The 23,647-nt window shown below is 39.6% G+C and overlaps 2 protein-coding genes across 4 annotated transcripts in view; one reads left to right on the top strand and one right to left on the bottom strand.

Moving 5' to 3' along the window:
- LOC139754730 (arylalkylamine N-acetyltransferase-like 2) overlaps positions 1–19,915 on the top strand; it is a 70,119-nt gene extending 50,204 nt beyond the window's left edge. For both annotated transcript variants that reach the window (XM_071672436.1, XM_071672435.1), the window contains exons 2-5: positions 12,339–12,453; positions 12,896–13,093; positions 15,266–15,415; positions 16,389–19,915. In XM_071672436.1, the coding sequence (XP_071528537.1) occupies positions 12,349–12,453; positions 12,896–13,093; positions 15,266–15,415; positions 16,389–16,619 (684 nt within the window). In that variant the 5' untranslated portion in view covers positions 12,339–12,348 and the 3' untranslated portion in view covers positions 16,620–19,915. The remainder of the gene's footprint in view (positions 1–12,338; positions 12,454–12,895; positions 13,094–15,265; positions 15,416–16,388) is intronic.
- LOC139754731 (lambda-crystallin homolog) overlaps positions 1–23,647 on the bottom strand; it is a 110,116-nt gene that overhangs the window by 65,141 nt on the left and 21,328 nt on the right. For both annotated transcript variants that reach the window (XM_071672438.1, XM_071672437.1), the window contains exon 7: positions 21,478–21,620. In XM_071672438.1, the coding sequence (XP_071528539.1) occupies positions 21,478–21,620 (143 nt within the window). The remainder of the gene's footprint in view (positions 1–21,477; positions 21,621–23,647) is intronic.

Below are 23,647 nucleotides of genomic sequence, written 5' to 3'. Positions count from 1 at the left end.
AATCCATTTGGTTTTCTAAGTATTTCTCACATACATTCTTCAAAGCATACATATATATATATATATATATATATAGATATATATATATATATATATTATAATATATATATATATATTATATATATATTATCCCTGGGGATAGGGGAGAAAGAATACTTCCCACGTATTCCCTGCGTGTCGTTGAAGGCGACTAAAAGGGGAGGAGCGGGAGGGCTGGAAATCCTTCCCCTCTTAATTTTTTTAATTTTCCAAAAAGAAGGAACAGAGAAGGGGGCAGGTGAGGATATTCCTCAGTGGCCCAGTTCTCTGTTCTTAACGCTACCTCGCTAATGCGGGAAATGGCGAATAGTTTGAAAAAAAAAAATATATATATATATATATAATTCGCATGTCTTTTTATAAGTATATGCCTATGTCTTTCTATTAAAAAAAAAAACTACAATTATAATTATTATTTCCTTGAGGGAAAGGAAACGAACATTGGCTGTAGATTTTTGAAAACAAAAAACAAAACGAAAATGGTTGAGACAGCGGTGATGGTGAAGGGGCGGGCGGGCGCGTAGCGCGGAGACAAGAGCCATTATCTGATAGCGTCAAGAGCACACAAGAGGGGCTCCAGCGATGGGGCGAGGAGAGGAACCGCCGAGCGTTCCAATGGCCATTAAAAATAATACCCAAATTATCGAGACGACGCTGCCTGAATGGCCTTGAGCGATGCAGTAATGAGGCTATCCAAGACTCGGTGTTGCATTCAAAATAAAATAAAAATAAATAATGTTTTGATAATAATAACAATTCTTAATAGAAATTGTTTAGATGGTAATTTTTTTTTTAATTTCAATCGTATTGGTGAAGTTCAAAGTTCGCTGAAAAATTTGTAATTTAAAAAAAAAAAAATTTTAGTTTGTGTCTCGACTTCGAGAAGGTGGAGTTGCCAGGTAGCGAACATCTTTCATTCCACACATCGACTGACCTGAGCTCCCTTATCTTATCTATCAAATCCCATTTTTTAATAGTAACCAGGAGAATAAAGATTTTTTCCCCACCCATCAACTTCTTCCGCCTTATCTAGTCAAGGTCGCCATTACAAATAATGTGTAAATGAGGAAAAAAAAAAGGAGAAAGTTTGCATCTCTTCCCCCAAGAGAGGCTTGAGTTGCCAGCTATGACAAGACTCTTTATCTCGACCCTCCGCCAGTATGGCTTCGTCTTTCCCGTCTATATTGACAGCGTTTCTCTCCTTCACCTCACATATACAAATGGCCTTCATTTTCCCCTGGAGGAGCACAATTTTTTGGAGGCCTAGCGCTCCCGCTCCTGTCCAAGAGACCAATGAGAGAGAGAGAGAGAGAGAGAGAGGAGAGAGAGAGAGAGAGAGAGAGAGAGAGAGAGAGAGAGAGAGAGAAGAGATTGACAATGGCGTAAGGTTATATATTTTTATTATTATTATTATTATTATACTTTGTCGCTGTCTCCCGCGTTTGCGAGGTAGCGCAAGGAAACAGACGAAAGAAATGGCCCAACCCCCCCCCCCCCCATACACATGTATATACATACGTCCACACACGCAAATATACAATCGAGAATTTACTCTCTTACATTCTATCACATACTCCCACAACTCCTGTTTCAGGAGTATTGCTACTCCTTCCCTTGCTCTTGTCCTTCTCACTATATATATATATATATTATATATATATATATATATATATATAATATATATATATATATATATTTTCCCTTAACTATTATTACTACCCATTACAACCGGTGTTATCATCTATTGCGATGGGTTGTTATCAACAACTGCTTGTTATTACCCATTACGAATGACTGTGTTTCGTTCATGCCTATTATGACGTAGTGTTACGCCCTTAAGCACGACGACACGGCCCTTAAGTACGACAACACGGCCCTTAAGCACGACAACACGGCCCTTAAGCACGACGACACGGCCCTTAAGTACGACAACACGGCCCTTAAGCACGACAACAGGCCCTTAAGCACGACGACACGGCCCTTAAGTACGACAACACGGCCCTTAAGCACGACAACACGGCCCTTAAGCACGACGACACGGCCCTTAAGTACGACAACACGGCCCTTAAGCACGACAACAAGGCCCTTAAGCCGACAACACGGCCCTTAAGTACGACAACACGGCCCTTAAGCACGACGACACGGCCCTTAAGCACGACAACACGGCCCTTAAGCACGACAACACGGCCCTTAAGTACGACAACAAGGCCCTTAAACACGACAACACGGCCCTTAAGCACGACGACACGGCCCTTAAGCACGACAACACGGCCCTTAAGCACAACACGGCCCTTAAGCACGACAACACGGTCCTTAAGCACGACAACACGGCCCATAAGCACAAAATGGCCCTTAAGCACGACAACACGGCCCTTAAGCACAACACGGCCCTTAAGCACGACAACACGGCCCTTAAGTACGACAACATGGCTCTTAAGCACGACAACACGGCCCTTAAGTACGACAACACGGCCCTTAAGCACAACATGGCCCTTAAGCACGACAACACGGCCCTTAAGCACGACAACACGGCCCTTAAGCACGACAACACCGCCCTTAAGCACGACAACACGGCCCTAAAGCACGACGACACGGCCCTTAAGCACGACAACACGGCCCTTAAGTACGACAACACGGCCCTTAAGCACGACAACACGGCCCTTAAGCACGACAACACGGCCCTTAAGTACGACAACACGGCCCTTAAGCACGACAACACGGCCCTTAAGCACGATAACACGGCCCTTAAGCACGACAACACGGCCCTTAAGTACGACAACACGGCCCTTAAGCACGACAACACGGCCCTTAAGCACAACAAGGCCCTTAAGTAAGACAACACGGCCCTTAAGCAAGATAACACGGCCCTTAAGCACGATAACACGGCCCTTAAGCACGACAACACGGCCCTTAAGCACGACAACACGGCCCTTAAGCACGACAACACGGCCCTTAAGCAAGATAACACGGCCCTTAAGCACAACGACATGGCCCTTAAGTACGACGGCCACAATATGTGCTAGGTTTCACATAAGACTGGCACGCGGTCACATATGTACCACATTATGTGCCAGGCTTCACATAAGACCGGCAATCGGTCACATAGGTACCACATTATGTACCAGGCCTTCACATAAAACCGACAATCGGTCACATAGGTACCACATTATGTGCCAGGCCTTCACATAAGACCGACAATCGGTCACATAGGTACCACATTATGTGCCAGGCCTTCACATAAGACCGACATCGGTCACATAGGTACCACATTACGTGCCAGGCCTTCACATAAGACCGACAATCGGTCACATAGGTACCACATTATGTGCCAGGCCTTCACATAAGACCGACAATCGGTCACATAGGTACCACATTATGTGCCAGGCCTTCACACAAGACCGACATCGGTCACATAGGTACCACATTATGTGCCAGGCCTTCACATAAGACCGACAATCGGTCACATAGGTACCACATTATGTACCAGGCCTTCACATAAGACCGACAATCGGTCACATAGGTACCACATTATGTGCCAGGCCTTCACATAAGACCGACAATCGGTCACATAGGTACCACATTATGTGCCAGGCCTTCACATAAGACCGACATCGGTCACATAGGTACCACATTATGTGCCAGGCTTTCACATAAGACCGACAATCGGTCACATAGGTACCACATTATGTACCAGGCCTTCACATAAGACCGACATCGGTCACATAGGTACCACATTATGTACCATGCCTTCACATAAGACCGACATCGGTCACATAGGTACCACATTATGTGCTAGGCTTCACATAAGACCGACAATTCGGGAGTCCAGAGGGAGGGAGGGGGAAAGAATTCCACTTCAAAGGTTTCAAAGGAGGAAAAGTCTTGAAGAATTTCTTCATCTCTGGGAAAGCCACACGTCGGGAGGGGGAGGGGAGGGGAAGGGGGAGAGGGTGAGGGGAGGAGGGGAGAGGGTGAGGGGAAGTGGGGAGGGGGGAGATTCAGGACGGGCAGGGGGAAAAGGACAGAGAGGGAGGGGGGAAGGGAGGTTGGGAGGGGGGTTTGAAATAGGGGAAGGGGGGAAAGGAACGAAAGTAGATAGATAGATAGATAGAGATAGATAGATAGATAGAGGGGGTTTGAAATAGGGGGAAAGGAACGAGAGAAGATAGATAGATAGATAGAGAGAGAGGAGAGAGAGAGAGAGAGAAGAGAGAGAGAGAGAGAGAGAGAGAGAGAGAGAGAGAGAGAGAGGGGGGGGGAATATGAGGGAACTTGGATGGGGAGAAGATAAAAAAAAAAAAAAGAAGCAGGTAAAAGAAAATGGAATGAGGGAAGTTGGGGAAAGGGGGGAGGGGTAAGGGGGAGGGGAGGGGGGAGGCGGCTGTAATGACCGGGGTCAACACAAGGTCATCACAACGCCATGTCACATATTTTTCACCTCGTGCGATGACATTTCCCCCCCCCCTGACACCGCCCCCCCCTTCCTCTCACATTTCGCGACCCCTCCCTCCCCTCTCCCCCTCTTCAACCATTTCGCGACCCCTCCCTCCCTCCCTCTCCCCCTTCAACCATTTCGCGACCCCTCCCTCCCCTCCCCCTTCTCAACCATTTCGCGACCCCTCCCTCCCTCTCCCTTCAACCATTTCGCGACCCTCCCTCCCTCCCCCTTCAACCATTTCGCGACCCCTCCCTCCCTCCCCCTTCAACCATTTCGCGACCCCTCCCTCCCCCTTCAACCATTTCGCGACCCCTCCCTCCCTCTCCCTTCAACCATTTCGCGACCCCTCCTCCTCCCCCTTAACCATTCCGACCCCCTCCTCCCTCAACCATTTCGCGACCCTCCCCCACCAATTTCGCGACCTCCCCCTCTCTCCCACCCACCCCCCACCTCCACAACCTTAGGCTGGTCTGGTCGTCTCGTCCCCCCTCTTCCCCCCCCCCCAATTTCTGGTTGGTCTGGGGGGGTGTCGTCCCTCCACCCCTCCCCACCCCCTTCCCTCCTTTCAGTCCAACGCTCCCTAGTCTGGTTCGTCCAGGGGGGAGGGGAGAGGGGGTAAATGATGACCCCCTCCCCTCCCCCCACACACACTCCCCTCTCCCTCTGTCCACCACATGCAAGTCTAATTGTCCAGAGGAGTAGTTAACTCGTCTCGCTTGTTCTCTCTCTCTCTCTCTCTCTCTCTCTCTCTCTCTCTCTCTCTCTCTTCTTCTCTATCTATCTATCTGTCTGTCTATCTATCTATCTATGTGTCTTCTCTCGTTCCTTTCCCCCCTATTTTAACTCCCCATTCTCTCACCCCATCAATCCCTCTCCCATTCCTTCCCTCTCTCTCTCTCTCTCTCTCTCTCTCTCTCTTCTCTCTCTCTCTCTCTCTCTATCTATCTATCTATCTATCTATCTATCTGTCTGTCTATCTATCTATCTATCTATCTATATCTTCTCTCGTTCCTTTCCCCCCTATTTCAACTCCCCATCAATCCCTTTCCCATCCCTTCCCTCCCCCCCCCTCTCTCTCTCTCTCTCTCTCTTCTCTCTCTCTCTCTCTCTCTCTCTCTCGCACACGCGACCTCGGCATCATCAGCAAACACGTCTTGCTGAATAAGGGGTCTGGTCCATTTGGCCAGTTATCAACACGCGTCGCGATCAACACTGGATCAACCCCCCCCCCCCACCCCAAGATGGCCAATACACCTTGTTAACGCCTCTCGCTCAATGACCAAATTGCGTTTTTACCCGATCGTTCTCGCGGTAAAACGCGATATCTGTGTGTTTCTCGCGGTAAAACGAATGGTATATAATATTTCTCGCGGTAAAACGCGATATCTGTATGTTTCTCGCGGTAAAACGCGATATCTGTATGTTTCTCGCGGTAAAACGAATGGCATCTGTAATATTTCTCGCGGTAAAACGCGATATCTGTATGTTTCTCGCGGTAAAACGCGATATCTGTGTGTTTCTCGCGGTAAAACGAATGGCATCTGTAATATTTCTCGCGGTAAAACGAATGGCATCTGTAATATTTCTCGCGGTAAAACGCGATATCTGTATGTTTCTCGCGGTTAGCATGCCTGCCTCTTGCACAAGGGGTCCCAGGTTCGATCCTGGCTGATGGAGGTTTGTATATATATATATATATATATATATTATATATTATAATTCCACATAGCCAGTTTCACGAATAAAAAAAAATCGTAAAGGAATGCAATGTTCACTGGGACTTCCAAATTTTTGTCCACAATTAACTAATTAAATGACACTTGAGAATCCATGTCATCATAGTACATCAAAACAAGCCAATTGGAATTAAGCTATTACCATCAAAAACTTGGAATTAATCTAACATTATCAAAAACTAAGTTACCAATAGCATCATATATTTTTTCAATAATGTATTTTTAAAAAATTGAAGATTTTAGCAACTTCCCCTGGACTAATTTCCAACGAATTAAAAAAAAACTTTATCAACGAGACAATTCTTTTAGGTATATAATACACTTCAATATTAACGAGACAATTCTTTTAGGTATATAATACACTTCAATATTAACGAGAGCCAATTCTTTTAGGTATATAATACACTTCAATATTATCGAGAGCCAATTCTTTTAGGTATATAATACACTTCAATATTATCGAGAGCCAATTCTTTTAGGTATATATCACTCATACGGACAATTCTTAGGATAAATAACTAATATTATCGAGAGCCAATTCTTTTAGGTATATAATACACTTCAATATTATCGAGAGCCAATTCTTTTAGGTATATAATACACTTCAATATTAACGAGAGCAATTCTTTTAGGTATATAATACACTTCAATATTAACGAGAGCCAATTCTTTTAGGTATATAATACACTTCAATATTAACGAGAGCCAATTCTTTTAGGTATATAATACACTTCAATATTAACGAGCACAATTTCTTAGGAATATATTCAATATTATTAAAATTCTTTAATAAATGCGTCTACGATTCGGACAGATGGGGGGGGGGGGAGGAACCATTAAAGGAACGACCGAGTGAGAAGAGAGAGAGAGAGAGAGAGAGCAGGATTTGAGAGAGAGAGAATTGAGATAGAGAGAAGAGATGAGAGAGAGAGATAGAGAAGAGAGAGAGAGAGACCCATTAAAAGAACGACGAGAGAGTGAGAGAGAGGAGAGAGAGAGAAAAGGAGAGAGAGAGAGAGAGAGAGAGAGAGAGAGACCCATTAAAGGAACGACCGAGAGAGAGAGAGAGAGAGAGAGAGAGAGAGAGAGGAGAGAGAGAGAGAGAGAGAGAGAGAGAGACCCATTAAAGGAACGACCGAGAGAGAGAGAGAGAGAGAGAGAGAGAGAGAGAGAGAGGAGAGAGAGAGAGAGAGAAGAGAGAGAGATGAGAGGAGAGAGAGAGAGAGAGAGAGACCCATTAAAGGAACGACAAGAGAGAGAGAGAGAGAGAGAGAGAGAGAGAGAGAGAGAGAGAGAGAGAGAGAGAGAGAGAGAGAGAGAGAGAGATACCCATTAAAGATACGACGAGAGAGAGAGAGAGAGAGAGAGAGAGAGAGAGAGAGAGAGAGAGAGAGAGAGAGAGAGAGAGACGAGAAACCATTAAAGGAACGACCGAGATCAGAACCACTAAAGGAACGACCGAGTCGGCGGCATCTCAAGCCCATGGATGCCAGAGTGCGCGCAGACGCTCCAACTATCCGGAAGGAATGGCGAATATTGGAAATTGGCGCGTCTTCCCTCCGCCATTCCCACCCACCCCTAACCTCGCCCGGGATAATAGCTGCTATTGAGAGCCATAATGGACCCCGGGGTCAAACCCCTTGGCCCAGTTTGAGGCAGGAAATCGAGGGGGAAAGAATCCAGGTCTCGTCTTGTTTCAAGGGTATTGTGCGACCCTCTCTCATATAATGAGACTTATAATATATATATATATATATATATATATATATATATATATATATATATATATATATATATTTTTTTTTTTTTTTTTTTTATACCTCGTCGCTGTCTCCCGCGTTTGCGAGGTAGCGCAAGGAAACAGACGAAAGAAATGGCCCAACCCCCCCCCCATACACATGTACATACATACGTCCACACACGCAAATATACATACCTACACAGCTTTCCATGGTTTACCCCAGACGCTTCACATGCCTTGATTCAATCCACTGACAGCACGTCAACCCCTGTATACCACATCGCTCCAATTCACTCTATTCCTTGCCCTCCTTTCACCCTCCTGCATGTTCAGGCCCCGATCACACAAAATCCTTTTCACTCCATCTTTCCACCTCCAATTTGGTCTCCCTCTTCTCCTCGTTCCCTCCACCTCCGACACATATATCCTCTTGGTCAATCTTTCCTCACTCATTCTCTCCATGTGCCCAAACCACTTCAAAACACCCTCTTCTGCTCTCTCAACCACGCTCTTTTTATTTCCACACATCTCTCTTACCCTTACGTTACTTATTCGATCAAACCACCTCACACCACACACTGTCCTCAAACATCTCATTTCCAGCACATCCATCCTCCTGCGCACAACTCTATCCATAGCCCACGCCTCGCAACCATACAACATTGTTGGAACCACTATTCCTTCAAACATACCCATTTTTGCTTTCCGGGATAATGTTCTCGACTTCCACACATTTTTCAAGGCTCCCAAAATTTTTGCCCCCTCCCCCACCCTATGATCCACTTCCGCTTCCATGGTTCCATCCGCTGCCAGATCCACTCCCAGATATCTAAAACACTTCACTTCCTCCAGTTTTTCTCCATTCAAACTCACCTCCCAATTGACTTGACCCTCAACCCTACTGTACCTAATAACCTTGCTCTTATTCACATTTACTCTTAACTTTCTTCTTCCACACACTTTACCAAACTCCGTCACCAGCTTTGTCGCTGTCTCCCGCGTTTGCGAGGTAGCGCAAGGAAACAGACGAAAGAAATGGCCCAACCCACCCCCATACACATGTATATACATACACGTCCACACACGTAAATATACATACCTATACATCTCAATGTACACATATATATATACACACACAGACACATACATATATACCCATGCACACAATTCACACTGTCTGCCTTTATTCATTCCCATCGCCACCTCGCCATACATGGAATATATATATATATATATATATATATATATATATATATATATATATATATATATATATATATATATATAACAAATGTCGGTCATGTTGTTGCTTCTGTAATTATCCTAAGGCGTTAGACGAACACTGCAAATTTTGTAAGCTTAAAAACCTTTTAGAATCCAAAACCCTTTATATCATTCACATATACCGTAAATTTTTTTTAGCTTACAAACCTTATAGAATCCAAAACCCTTTAAACTATTTACATATACCGTAAATTTCTAAGCTTAAAAACCTTCTAGAATCCAAACCCTTAAAAATATTTACATATACCGTAGACTTTTAAACTTAAAAACCTTCTAGAATCCAAACCCTTAAAAATATTTACATATACCGTAGACTTTTAAACTTAAAAACCTTCTAGAATCCAAACCCTTAAAAATATTTACATATACCGTAAATTTTTAAGCTTAAAAACCTTCAAGAATCCAAACCCTTTAAAATATTTACATATACCGTAAATTTTTAAGCTTAAAAACCTTCTAAAAGCCAAACCCTTTAAAATATTTACATATACCGTAAATCTTTAAGCTTAAAACCTTCTAGAATCCAAAACCCTTTAAAGTATTTACATATACCGTAAATTTTTAAGCTTAAAAACCTTCTAGAATCCAAACCCTTTAAAATATTTACATATACCGTAAAAGAAAAGAAAAAAAAAAAGAGAGCGGGGAATCTATTTTAAACAATGACAAAATATGAATATTACGTAAGAGGATTAGACCAAAAACTACATCAAAAGCCAGGGATACCATAGAAATGGGAATGAGAAATACTACGGGGCAGCCTTCATCAACAAGGAAGACTCGAAGGGCTTCTGAACAGCCTATATACATTATATATATATATATATATATATATATATATTATATATATATATATATATATATATATATATATATAATATATATAATATATATAGTATTTCGAATAGTTAGTTCCTCTTATACAGTCTCTTAGCCTAGCGGTTAGCATGCCTGCCTCTGGGACAAGGGGTTTCAGGTTCGATCCTAGCTGATGAAGTTTTGTATATATATATATATATATATATATATATAATATATATATATATGTATATATATATATATATATATATATATATATATATATATCACTACCTATTTATATTGTACGGTCAGGGAATTTTACACTAGCTGGGCCCCATATCTTGAACATTCTCTACTTTATTTCTACGATGATGGTTCCAGTCATGGACAAAAGTCTACATCAAGGCCGGGCCTTAATTGAAACAGACAAGAGAATTTTGAAAATGCAAAAGACAAAGGAAAGTAATTTGTATCATATATCTTTTTAAACTGATGGGCATGTTCGTGTTACCGGACTCTGCCTGCAGGTGGTTACACCAAGAAGAGAAATCACCTTCTGTGTAAGGCTGAAACATCGTCAATGGATGGAAAGGAGTCGAGTCTCGATGAGAACTTTGTCGCTCCACAAAAGACCATCATTTCCCTGCTCCTGCATGGCATGCAACCTCAAAGCTAATACAAGATCCCCGATAGAAGAGGTCCTGGGATGGTTAATGGTTAGTTTCAGGCCATTGAGAATGGGGAACATGAGGGTCTGGTAAAGACTTTCATAAGGAGGGGATACTGTTCTAACCATTCCACTTGTTGCTCTGACTTCTACTGTTCTAAAAGGGGATATTGTTTTAACCATTCCATTTGCTGCTGTGACTTCTACTGTTCTAAAAGGGGATACTGTTTAAACTATTCCACCTGTAACTCTGACTTCTACTGTTCTAAGAGGGATACTGTTGTAACCATTCCACTTGTTGCTCTGACTTCTACTATCTCCAGAGTCTTATGAGTCTCTCATGAACTACCATTTCCTTAAACATCATGAATTTTGACACACTGAGGTCTCTAATCACCAGCACTTTTTTCACTAAGCTAGATCCGCCATATATTCCCATGGGGGAATTATGGAGTGTGTGGAGGGAAAAGTGAGTGTCTGTCACGGAAAATATAGGTATGCTTGAAGGTACAGTAGCCTCGAGAGTGTTTACGGATGTGAGTCTTAAGCCTTAGACATGAATAAAAGGGAGAGTTGGTGGAAAAGATATTCATAAGGGCAACATATGGTGTGAGGCAGGTTGGTCATGTAAAGAATGACAAGATCCAGAGGAGTGTTTTTCAATCATGGTTTGATTGAGAGGGCTGACTACAGGGGCGCTGAAATGGCTCGGGCATATAGGAAAGATGTGTGAAGAAAGAATGACTAAGATCTACATCTTAGAAGTGGAGATGGATGAACGGAATAAAGAAACTATGGGTTATCCAGACATGAACATTCTAGAGGACAAGATGCACACAAAAGATGGAAGTGAACTAGGCTGGTGCAGTTTGTAAGGGCAATGTGCAGTCATTAGCCTGAGTTTAGGTGTGTGAAGCAGTCAACGTACACTTTGGGGTAGTCTGTGAGGCCTGACTGAGGATAGTAGGATCTACGTTTGGTTCATTATACATGGCAGCTAGAGATCAGGTAAATACAAATGAGGCCATTGTTCATTAGTTCCTGACACTACCTCACTATAGTGGGAAAGATGAACACATTTAAAGAAAACAATCTGACTTACAAACTCAACTACATGTGACCTCAAAACCTAACCCTGTTTCCCTACTCTGCTATTGGTTCTCTTCCCTTCTTCATCATTTATCTTTCTATTAAGCAGGTGTTAGTCAGTAAGAGGTAAAAATCCCTTTTGTTGGAAATTCTTGAACATACTCAAAAACATCACAACATACACAAGTAAAAAAAAAAGCTGGAAAAGACTAAAGAGGGGAAAAACATTACGGTGGGTGCACAAAAGAAATATCAGGAATAGTTTACCACAGTGAACATAGGGCAAGGGTGTGCCGAAGTGAACTGAAAGGATGTACACACCTGAGCCACCCCTAAAGGAAACAAGTCATAAAACTAATATAAAGAAGACACGAGAGTCAGCTACCACATATTTCAAAGGGCATTACAGAAGCTTTTTCTTAATAATAACACTATATCATGTTTTCTTTCCACCATTTGTATCCCAGTAATATCTATATTCTATCTACCATATTAAATAACAATTGTGTTTCTTTTACATATCAATTATTTCCTGTTATACAGTCCCCTCAAAATGATGAGTGATGCAAACAGCCTGCACTATTCGGACCTTACAGAAGATGATGTGGAAGAAGTTATCGCCTTCATGGCTGAACATTTCTACCCCAGAGAGCCCGTGGTATGTCTCTATCGTATCTAGTGACTAAAAACTGAATAAAACATTTTGCTAAATTATTACTATTATATAATCATACTTGATCACCGATTCCTGCATTAGCGAGGTGATATATTTGTCTGAGCAAAGCATCATAATAGTCATACAGTTCATGCAACTTCACTGTAACTTTGCATCTTTTTGTCTATGATGGATAATTCTAGCATAAAACTTGATGTTGAGCTCTGAAATCTTGATTAACCCTAGATATTATCTTATTTATCTTCTAAGATATGAGGAATATACCATACAAAAGCTATAAAATGAACTGTTCCATGATAATATATATATTCATGAGTATTTATCTTTTGTTACGCAATGAGTGATTCATCCGTAATCTTATTCACCATCTCCACATTTTCACTTGTGCTCAAGAATAAAAATGTATGCTTCTTTGGAATCCCAGAGTACTGGACTCCACATGACCTATGACGACAACAAAGAGTGGATCCATGGATCTGTGCGAGACTGGGTGAAAAGTGGGGTATCTGTTGTGGCCAGAGACCCAATTACAGAGAAAGTTGCTGGAACCATTCTTGCCACAATACTCACCAGGGATCAGTCAAACACATATGAACAGGCCCTCATGAGTCCAAAAAGCAAGGTAAGAGCAATTAACATGGATGATGAGTGATGTGTCTTTACTGTAGTTCAATATCCACAAGGTATTATGTAATATGTTTCATTTCAAACATGTGGAAATATTCGAACTAGTCTTTTCAGACATTATCACTGAACTAATCATGTTCTCATCTACATTCTGCATCATCATTCATCAGCTAACTACATAATACAAAACATAGAGATAATACTACAGCGTTCATGAATTTTCATTATAACTTTTGGAATAATAAATGTACTAGAGTTCTTCCTAAAAGAATTTGGCCACTAAGCAAGGAAAATGAGACAACCCTCACCCCCTCCCTTTCCAATCGCAATAGAACAATAAATTCAACTCAATATTATACTGTGGTTTACCCTTTCTGCCCCTTTTAATCCAGTATAAACTTGTTTGAGCCACTGATTACAACTGTAAGCCTTATGGCCAAACAACCACGTCAAGAATCAGATGTAATGTCCCCATGAAAATGCATAAATCTTGTTCCCTGCTCTTTCCTCATCCAAACACCTGCCTTTGGAGGATGCATCATGGTCATGCATCTGAATCTACGCTTTCATAGCGTATCATAGCTCAACCATGCACAGTCTGGTAAACTATTTGTTAAGAAGAGGTGAATCTGATTCTAATGAGAGATTTTTCCGCTCCTGAGGATAAAAGGAATTAAGTTAGTATGCCTAACCAAGCTCATTCATTGTAACAGAAAGCCAAAGTGTGCTCTCTTTAGTGATAATCCAATTAGATGTGTAAGGCTTAGCTATACACAGATCTCTATGCAATTTTCTGTTTGAGCAAGTACGTACAGTTCTGAGTCTATTTTCAATTCTCTTATTGTTAAAAGTCCTAATTAACGAAACTACTCCTATAACATGATGGACTTTTAAATTCAGCAGTGTTACCCAGTACAGAACCTTTAGGTATCTGCTTCACTACACCGGTTTTGTAGAATACAAATTTCATCCATCTTCTAAGTCCCTAAAGGACAACCTTCTATAAACACTTGGATAGAGTAATGGGTGGAGTAGCTGAATTCTATCCACTTCCTGTTTAATTTCCATTGCACAGTTCATTCAGCAAGTAATCCTATTCCAGGTTGGTGGGGGTACATACTTCAGTTGAAATTTAAAGCCACACATATGACAATCCATGCTAGGAGATACATTGTACTATGGTTCAAAGGTGTTTAGAAGGGAATACTTCTACAAGACCGTAATAAATACTACACAAGTAATCAATAAAAAGCATAATAGAAAAAGCATGGAAAGCATGGCTGAAAACTCACTACTCTCTCAGCATATCCACAATATGGATAAAAGATGCTGTTTTGGTATTTGGTAAAAGCATTGTTGGAAAGAGATACTTCCACAGTGGTTACAAATTACATATGAAAGAAATTTAGATACCAAAGGCGAAAAAACTCTCTCTGAGGTGGTGTCCTACAAACAGAGATATTCCTCATATTACCGGTGAGGGATCTTTACTTTTGCTACCATCTACAAGTCAATTCTTGGATCACTGCAGCCATTTGTTCATTACACTGCAGAAGCCCTAAAGACATGGATCCAGGGTAGGAAGGTGGAGATAAAATAAAGACAAAGGGGAAAAGTGGATACATAAAAGAGGTCTAAGAGAGTATATACAAACGAGATGAAGGAAAGTGGATGGGGGACACCGGAATTTAGGTGGGACAGAGGTATCTAAGTACACAGCATATCAGATAGGAGGGACTGTCTGGAGCTGTGCAACAGTAGGAATGGGAGATATTGAATGGATCCCCTGCATGTCGTAGAAGGCAACTAAGAGGGGGCAGGAGCAGGTGACTGAAAATCCTTCCTCCTGTGTTACTTTCTAAAATAAAGAACAGAGGAAAGAGCCAAGTGAGGATTTCTCCCTCCAAGGCTCAGTCATCGGTTCTTGTCGCTACTTTGCTCATGCTAGAAACGGCAAGCATGTGGGAAATGGCAAGCATGTATCCATGTATGTATATATGTATTTATATACAGAGATACTAGGGAACTGCTTTCCTAATCTGATAGAAAGTAAAGTACAAATAAGTCATGATATACATAATATACGAAAATTATACAAGAATAAAAGCAAATCTACCTTACTGTAATAAAGCCCATGTACTCATCTTTCTACCCTTCAATGTACCAGGTGAAAACACTGCACACAGTGTTGTCAGTGCTGGAAGCAGCCGTGGATTTCTTTTCAAGATATCAAAAAGTGGATCGTATACTTGAACTGGCCATGATTACTGTCTCGGAAGAATTTAGTGGCCGAGGAGTGGGAAGGAGGCTTGTTCAGGTAAGGCACAATGGAGAGATAAAAATAAACTCATATGGTGTTACTGGGTACAGCAAATTCTCAGGACTGTACTTAGTATCTACACTTATACTAAAAATTCATTTCATCAAGACAAGTGATGCTTTTCACACAATGCATTCTTCCATAGTAAGCACTAAGTATAAACCCTACATGCTAAACAAGACAGTCATGTGAAACAATGTATATATTAATGCTTTCTCTTACCTTTCTTATTCATAAATTCTACAAGTAAATTAGCTATGCTGTATTATAAAATGCATTTACATCACTCATTACTCATCTTTAATGCCATCTCTCAACTTTTCCAGTAATGCATACCCAAAAACCTTTCTATAAACTTTAGGTAATCTACCTCTTCATGTAATTAGCATTTAATATTCAGTAGTTGTTAATATGCAGAGCTGCTTCATAACGAGGAAGGTATATTACTAACTACCCACCTGGGTATCGTGAGGGTTAGTGATGGCTGTATAGTGAGCCAGCATGTCAGTGGTTGTCAAGTTGCACTCCTTCAACAAAGGCAGCTGTCATTTCTTTTTGCCTCACCCATATGTGGACTCTGGCATTCTGTCCACAGACATACAATCTTTCCTTGTCATACATAACACTTGACAACACTTAACTCACACAGCTCATTCTTCATAACTCTAAATATTCTGGTGGAAAGCCTTATACACAAGCCTATCCTTTACGCAAAATGGTACGAGCAGTAGATAGATTTTCATAGAAACGATTAATGATAAATCAGCTCACCTGACAGTAAACAGATGAAAGCAGATTTATTAATTGTATTAAAAAATGCCACTATCATAGTTGCCCTTTTTACAGTTTTTACAAAGACAACAAAACAAAATCTGATCATCTGAACAGCAATTAATTGTCTCTGCATATATCAAGGAAAAGTGCTTCCACTTCAAGTCATTATAAATTCCCCATTTTACCCCCGCAACAGGAGAGTGAAAACCGAGGACGGCGCCTAGGGTGTCAACTAGCCACAGCACAAGCAACTGCAGTACCATCTCAACGACTCCTATATCGCCTAGGATACGAATCCCTCTACACAATGGATTACACCACATTTGAAATTGCTGGTGACCGTGTGTTTGATACAGACAAGATGTTAGGAACACCATCTGCTAAAGTTATGGCTAAACACATAGATGAAGATCTTAAGGAGCGTTAAGTTGCTTTAGATGTAACCAACAAGAGCATAACCAAGGGATATTTCCAACCGAAATGCAGCACAGTAAATTGTGCTGATTTTGATGCATGATGCCTTATCTATACATCTATAAAGTTACATCAAATTACTTTGGTTAACGTTCAGTAATACCAAAAGTAACATTAACGTAACTAAACTGTAAAATAAATAAGAATGCAGTATTATCAAAGCAAAGATATAAATATCATCTGTCTCAGCAACCATATATGAGTTGTATAGTAATTACACAAGTGCATCCGCACTGTGCTAAACACCCTCTATCACATTCCAGAATCTGGTCCACCTTTGCATAAACTTGAAAAATATATTCACAACAGTAAGTTGTTACCAGTGGCAAACGCAACATAAACTGCAAGGTCATTCTAATACAAGCTTTTACTGTGAATCTGAGGCTGATTATAGTAGCAAACTCTTTACAATCAAAACAGTACTGTATATGGTATTCTACTATACTAAATTCAGATTACAATTAATTTACCATTATTCTGACTAAGCTTGGCCCTCATCCCGATAATCTTAACTTCCCTGATACTAAGAACATGCGAATATCCTTCATTAGATGACTACAGTCCTAATTTCAGTACTTTTCATTCAATGGATCTTAAATTTTATCTCAGCCCCTAACTCTGTCCATAATGCTACTTGTTGTTCCTTAAGATGAAGCAGATACTGCCAAATCAAAGCAAGCAGAAGTCGCATAACATTTGTTGAGCGTGTACAGTTTTCCGTGTGTGTATTGTAAGATGACGACATAAAACAGCTGGGCTTCCAAATGCATGCCACTGGTACAAACAGCCACGAAAGAATGCAACTTGTAAGCTAGCAAGCATACAAAATGCATGCACAGGTACTGATTTCAATATGAATCTCAAAAATGTTGCATTATCTTATATAACTCAAATATATACCAATTAATCATAATACTGTACAAGTAAATGCTGGTATAATTTTCAAACATTAGTTATCATCATTTAATTGTACATTGCATGATATCTCATAAAATATGATATATGATCATTACTTTTTTGTACCAAAATTTTATGGTTTTAATTTCATTTCATTTGCATTGCTTATGCAGTTGAGCGCTGCTCAAATATGTTTTCAAAACATGTTTCAACAGAACACAGAAAGATAAAGTCAGGAACAAAAAACTGGACTGAGCTCATTTCTAGATTAATCATGTGGCAGCAAAATCTTGAATGAGATGGCAATCATACCATAAAAGACAAGAGTACATGAGAGAGGTCAAATCTGCCAAAACTAATCATAAGACTTCTACACCAACTACAGCTAACAGCATAATGCTTCCCAACCAATAATAACATGGCTTTCTCTCCACCCTCAATTTTTCCATGTCATACTGAGCTTGCATTGTGCTTCCGATTTCTTTCTTCTTTTTCTTCTTTTCGGCACTTTCTTAGCACTGTCTTGGTGGATAGTAACTACTTCTAAGGGTATCACATTTTCTACTTAAGTTGCTCCTGACCAGGGAACATTGTTATCCAAGGAAAGTTTGCAAGCCACACAGTCAAGATTGCTTGAACCAAGATTGCATAACCCTAGGAAAATGCTATCAATCACCAGGACAGTTTGAGCAGGGAACAAGTAATGTCGTAGGATTTATACTACTATGATTTAGAAAAAAATGTCAATTCTAAACAGAATATATCTAACATTATGGATACAGTGATATCAAGCCTTTTAACCCAAGCTTCCAAAATCGTCAAGTTCTTTCAAAACTTAACAATCTGGTGCTATTAGACATTAGTTCTGCTCTTTACAGAGTAAAAAACTTCCCAACTAATAAGATTATCAGTAGCATTAAGTTTATGACCTAACATGTTTACTTATTGGTTGAAGCTGTTAAACTAGACATACATTTTAAACTCCTTATAAATATCCATAACTCCCAAATGCTGTCAAAAAAATCTGACTTATGCTTCCCTCAGCAATGCAAAGAAGTGAGACATGTTCGTATGATTGATAGGAGCTCAACTGTATATGGATCACAACCATGACAAAAATTTTTATTCCTTAAGTAAAGTTTTTATAGTTCGGGTATTCACTTACATCATTCATCATGCCTTCATCTCATTGTCACAATAATTTATATCTCAATATTTCATCCACGTATCATATCAGATACTTTATTTTTAATCCATTTCCTTCCAAAATATTTACACATGCCTAAAGCAAATCATAATTACACAACCAAGAACTAGTAATGAGGCTAGTTTTAATTTCTGATGGATCAAGGTACAGGTTTACTTCATGTATCAAACATAGATCTGATTGAATTAGTCAAGAGGAATTACTGGTACAGTACCATATTTCATGACTTCTGTGTCTGAATACAATGCAATCCTACATTGCTATAAATGTGATATCTTGTAAAATGTATGAAGCATCATAAGCATTTTAGTGCTGTAATGGACTAAATTTCTCAATACCCTGAAATAAGAGAATCAAAAAGGGAAATTTGTCTAACAAATGCCCATTACATTTCAATGACTGTCTATTCTCGCTAAAAACTTGTGCATGGCAGGACTTTTTTAATGGTTTGCAAAGCAAAATTTTATGTCTATCACCAATGTAAGTGATTTGATAAAGACTAATACTCTGTTTCATGCCAACACAACTTTTCGGAAGGCACACATGACAAAATCCGCCCAACAACTAATTTACAAATAATAATGATTTACTGCTTTCCTTAAAAGATACTGAAATGGTTATGATGAAGTCATATAATATCATTACTGTATTAACTAAAAATTTCTTAAACTTCTTCCACTTATTCTGTTTCTGCAGCCTCACATCTATCTCAGTCTCATGCTATACCACTAGCAGTGACATATTGAGTTCAGTCTCATGTAAAGTTTCAATGGAAATGGTACGAATTTTTATGCTTTTATCTATGAAGCTGTCTGAAGAATGTAGAATTTCACAGTATAATCACTGTAGTAGTCTAAAGTGATATTCATCAATGAACATTATATATGTTGTTGCTTAAGAGATGGTTCTTGTTGCCCATACAATTTTTATGTTTATATGTATATATGTGTGCATATGAGTGGATGGGCCATTCTTCATCTGTTTCCTTGTGCTACCTTGCTAACACAGGAGATGGTGATCAAGTATAACAAATAATATAAAATGCATATCATTGCTAATTGCCAGTAACAGTAGTTAAAGATTATGATATATGTATTAGCTAGTATTCACAAAGTGATCCAAGTTTGAATATACTTTATCAATCATGTTCAGTATTCTTATCCCTTACAATTTCTTTTCTGTGATTCACTTTATTCTGAAAGTTAGAAAGTCTGTTTTCTACCTGAAGTAAAAACACTGTGCTAGACTTGCTCTGCCAGAGGCCTGTTAAGGGTGAAGCACTAAAGGCTACGAAGCAGCACTGGACTTCACTAGTCATGGAGACTACTGCTGTGGCCACCCCCTTGAGGGAGTTCCAGAAGGGAACAAGCAGTAAGATAAGACAGCAAAAGCTAGAAAGTCAGCAAACTGCATATCCACCAAATCTTTACCAAAGGATATATCAAAATACAAATTAAGAAATTCATGCAAAGTTTCCGACTTTTGTAACCACCAGTTTCAAAGAGGTGAAAAAAGAAACGTAGTGTTCCATATTCTATTACAAATGAAACACAATGGAAAGCCTACACAATACTATGCTCTAGCCACATGACTAATCTTCAGCGATTTGTCAGTGAAGCTACTGAACTAATGGAACTGGTGCAACTAGGGTCAGCAGTTAAATTTCCCAAGGATATGCCGGGAACTAATTCATACCAACTCCAAAACAGAGGATAAACAATAAGGTTGGCAGCAAGTCAGCTGTATAGACTTTGACTCAAATCTTAGTTCATAACATTCATATTCAGCAATACTGACCACCAGAACACACAGTGCAGAGACTCTTATACAAAAATAAGCATACTGTTTATATGTATACAAGACATGTTTTGACCTAACTGAGATCTGGATAACATATGTAATGCCTGTAACAATCATCAACCTCTGTCTTCATGTATGAAATTATGTGGCAGAATCTGAGATGAAGATACAATGACATCAGCTGTTTTTCTAATTGAATAAAGTATGCTATGAGAGGAACCCCCTTTGGCATTTTGCAGGGACTTCAAAATTACTACTAAGAGGTCTAACTAATCACTGTCCCACAAGGTTAGGTCTTGGGGCTGTTAAGAATCTGGTTACGTTAAAAAAAGGGGTTGAAGTGCTGAAAAAAAGCAACACTACAAATTGGTGGGATTCTTTTCTTTCTTTTGCTTCTTGGTCAATCACAGACATCTCTTCCTGATTCAAAAAGGTTTGGGAGAAAATTGTAAATTTTGAAAAACATGCTGGACAATTGCAAATTACTGAATCCATGTTAATCATATTGAAAGTTCTGTATACCAACCTGGCTCATTTTGCATATCCTCCATATTCTATGATCCTTTAACATGTTCAAAGGACCTTCCACATTCATTTCTCATTTACTTACTCTCACTTCCCAATTTCTCATGTTGCATGCAAGTACTGTCCTGTCTATTTTTCAAAGAAAAATACTTCAAGTGATGACCAGTGAATCAATGGAAACAGATAAAGCCTGAACTGTATGGAAAAGATACCTCCTAACACAGCCCAACTTTCACCACCGCAAATTGCATACATGATACAATGCATAGAGAGGCACAAAGAAAATCTCTGAACATAATAAAATGCTGAGTTCTGTACAATGAATTCTGCTTATCATTCAAACTATTAAATCAAAACAGGAAAATCTTTTCATTTCACTTACCATTAGCATTCAGTACAGCAGTTTCAAGGGGACCCATAAAGGCATATCGAAACCCAAGACCATCCCTTACTAAGGTGTCCACATCATCAGCACTCAAAATGCCACCCTTTACCAAATTGTTGCACTCATTCAGAATAGCATATCTGTGAAAACACAAACAAATCAAAATCAAAACATAATCAATGTTAATCAGCTGGAAAAAATCAATTTACTCTATTTTCTCATTTTTTGTTCTCTACGTATCATTCAATACCTTGAATACTTCCTTCCCTTTACAGACGGTGAATTCACAGTATACAACCTCTCAGCTCACTCAAAAGATTTATCCACCTATTTCCTAGAAGTAGAAATAAAGTCTTTCACACTACTTGTACTTCTTTATTACTACCACTGCATACTCAGAGAAGCTGCTTTAGTAATAGCAACATACCCATTAACATTTTTACCCTCGCACAAGAAATGCCTCCAATGCACACAAGCAACAATAGGAGCTAGCAACTGTTCATTCATCTAATCTACTACGTAGCTTGTCTGGGTTTATCACAGTGCAAAGGTTTACATCAATGTTCCTTATCAAAATTCCCCTTCAACTAACATCAGAAAAACATGGCCTGTTAGATTAAGGCTATCACTCCCTTGAAAAGCTAAGGGCAAAAGAAAGAAAAAATTATGAAATCACTCTCACAAGATATCACATCATAGTAATATAAGCCCTTAAGAATCATTTAAAATCTATGCCACTTTTTCTCACTTTTTCACATTTTTGTTCAATTGTTTTTAAATTCACAATGGAAATTTGGAGTGGAGTTATATTATCTGTAAGAACAGAAAGAGACTGCAATACCATTCATGTAGAATAAAAGGTCACCAACAAACACATTAAAGAGTTATATTACATTATATTTTTTGTCGAAAGTAGATATAAGACGGAAAAAATAGGTATTGTGTTTCTCCTACATAGTACACTGTTAGATGTTACCTGTTATGTATGAAATATGAATCAATATAGATCTCATGTGTTAGATGGCATATGAATTCCTATGTTCCCTAGTCTAAGGCATGAATGATGATATAATTAGTCATTTACAATAGTACTTCTGCCTGTTTTCATAAAAATGAAGATTCCTGAGCCACTGAGAAAACTCCTCCTCACAAGCTAAATAGCTCACTAAAAAAATACTTGTGAGTGGTCTATTTTCTGACGAGCTCCCCAAAAGTTATTTCAGCTTCTGATCTTGTTTCATATACATATATATCTTTTTCACAACACCAGTCTATACTCTCTCTATTCACAAGATTCAAACTACATGACACAGATTATCTATGAAAAGAGTCCTAAGTTCTTTATCAAGCTGGAATGAGGAAAACTACGGTTTCACATGAATAAATAAGAGCTGGGACAAGTACTCCATGGTGACTTCCAGGATGATCTACCTTAACTTCTTTCCTCTCAATATTCCTACTCTTTTCCCTTGCATAATTGTACCCTCAATATCAGCTTTCTAAAAGTTCCTTCTTGTCGATCAGCACTTCCAAATACCTAAACCACCTGACATTTTCCAGTTCTTCTCCACTTAAAACTATGATACCAAAAAGGCCAATCTTTTTATGAACCAAGGAGTTTGCTCAAGCTTTTATCAATTTCAGGTCCTCTTCCTAAAGTCATACAAAATCATAGCACTGATTCATCTAACAAAAAGATGGTTTCAAGCCACTGAAAACATTTTCTACACTAGCTCAAGAGCTGACTTTTGGAGCAAACTCCCTCATCTGCACTTCCTTTACACGTTGTCATGCCAAAGTAATCAACAGAGTGGAGGATTTATTCACTGAGAAAATTACATGAACTTATCAACAGGATAACCATCTGCAAATTAATTTTCTCCTGAAAACTGCCTAGGGGATTCTCTTCTTATCTTGAAAAATAACTTGAAACAGTTCCAGATGAGCATAAGACTAATACATATAAAATATGCATGGCAACAGAAAACCACTGCACAGCACTGGTAAATAAGCAAGATATGCAGGGAGCTACACAACAGCCCCGCTAATGGCAAAATCTTTTCATATGTACTCATTGGGATCTACTCTAATGGAAAATCTAAACAGATGGGCCTAAAGTTGATACTCATACAATGTGCATGGTAGCAGAGAAAACTAGCATATTTTA

The sequence above is a fragment of the Panulirus ornatus genome, chromosome 17, assembly GCF_036320965.1.
Source record: "Panulirus ornatus isolate Po-2019 chromosome 17, ASM3632096v1, whole genome shotgun sequence".
Taxonomy (NCBI): Eukaryota; Metazoa; Arthropoda; class Malacostraca; order Decapoda; family Palinuridae; genus Panulirus; species Panulirus ornatus.
Note: the sequence above shows the minus strand (reverse complement) of the source record. Positions and strands in the feature narration are given on the sequence as shown.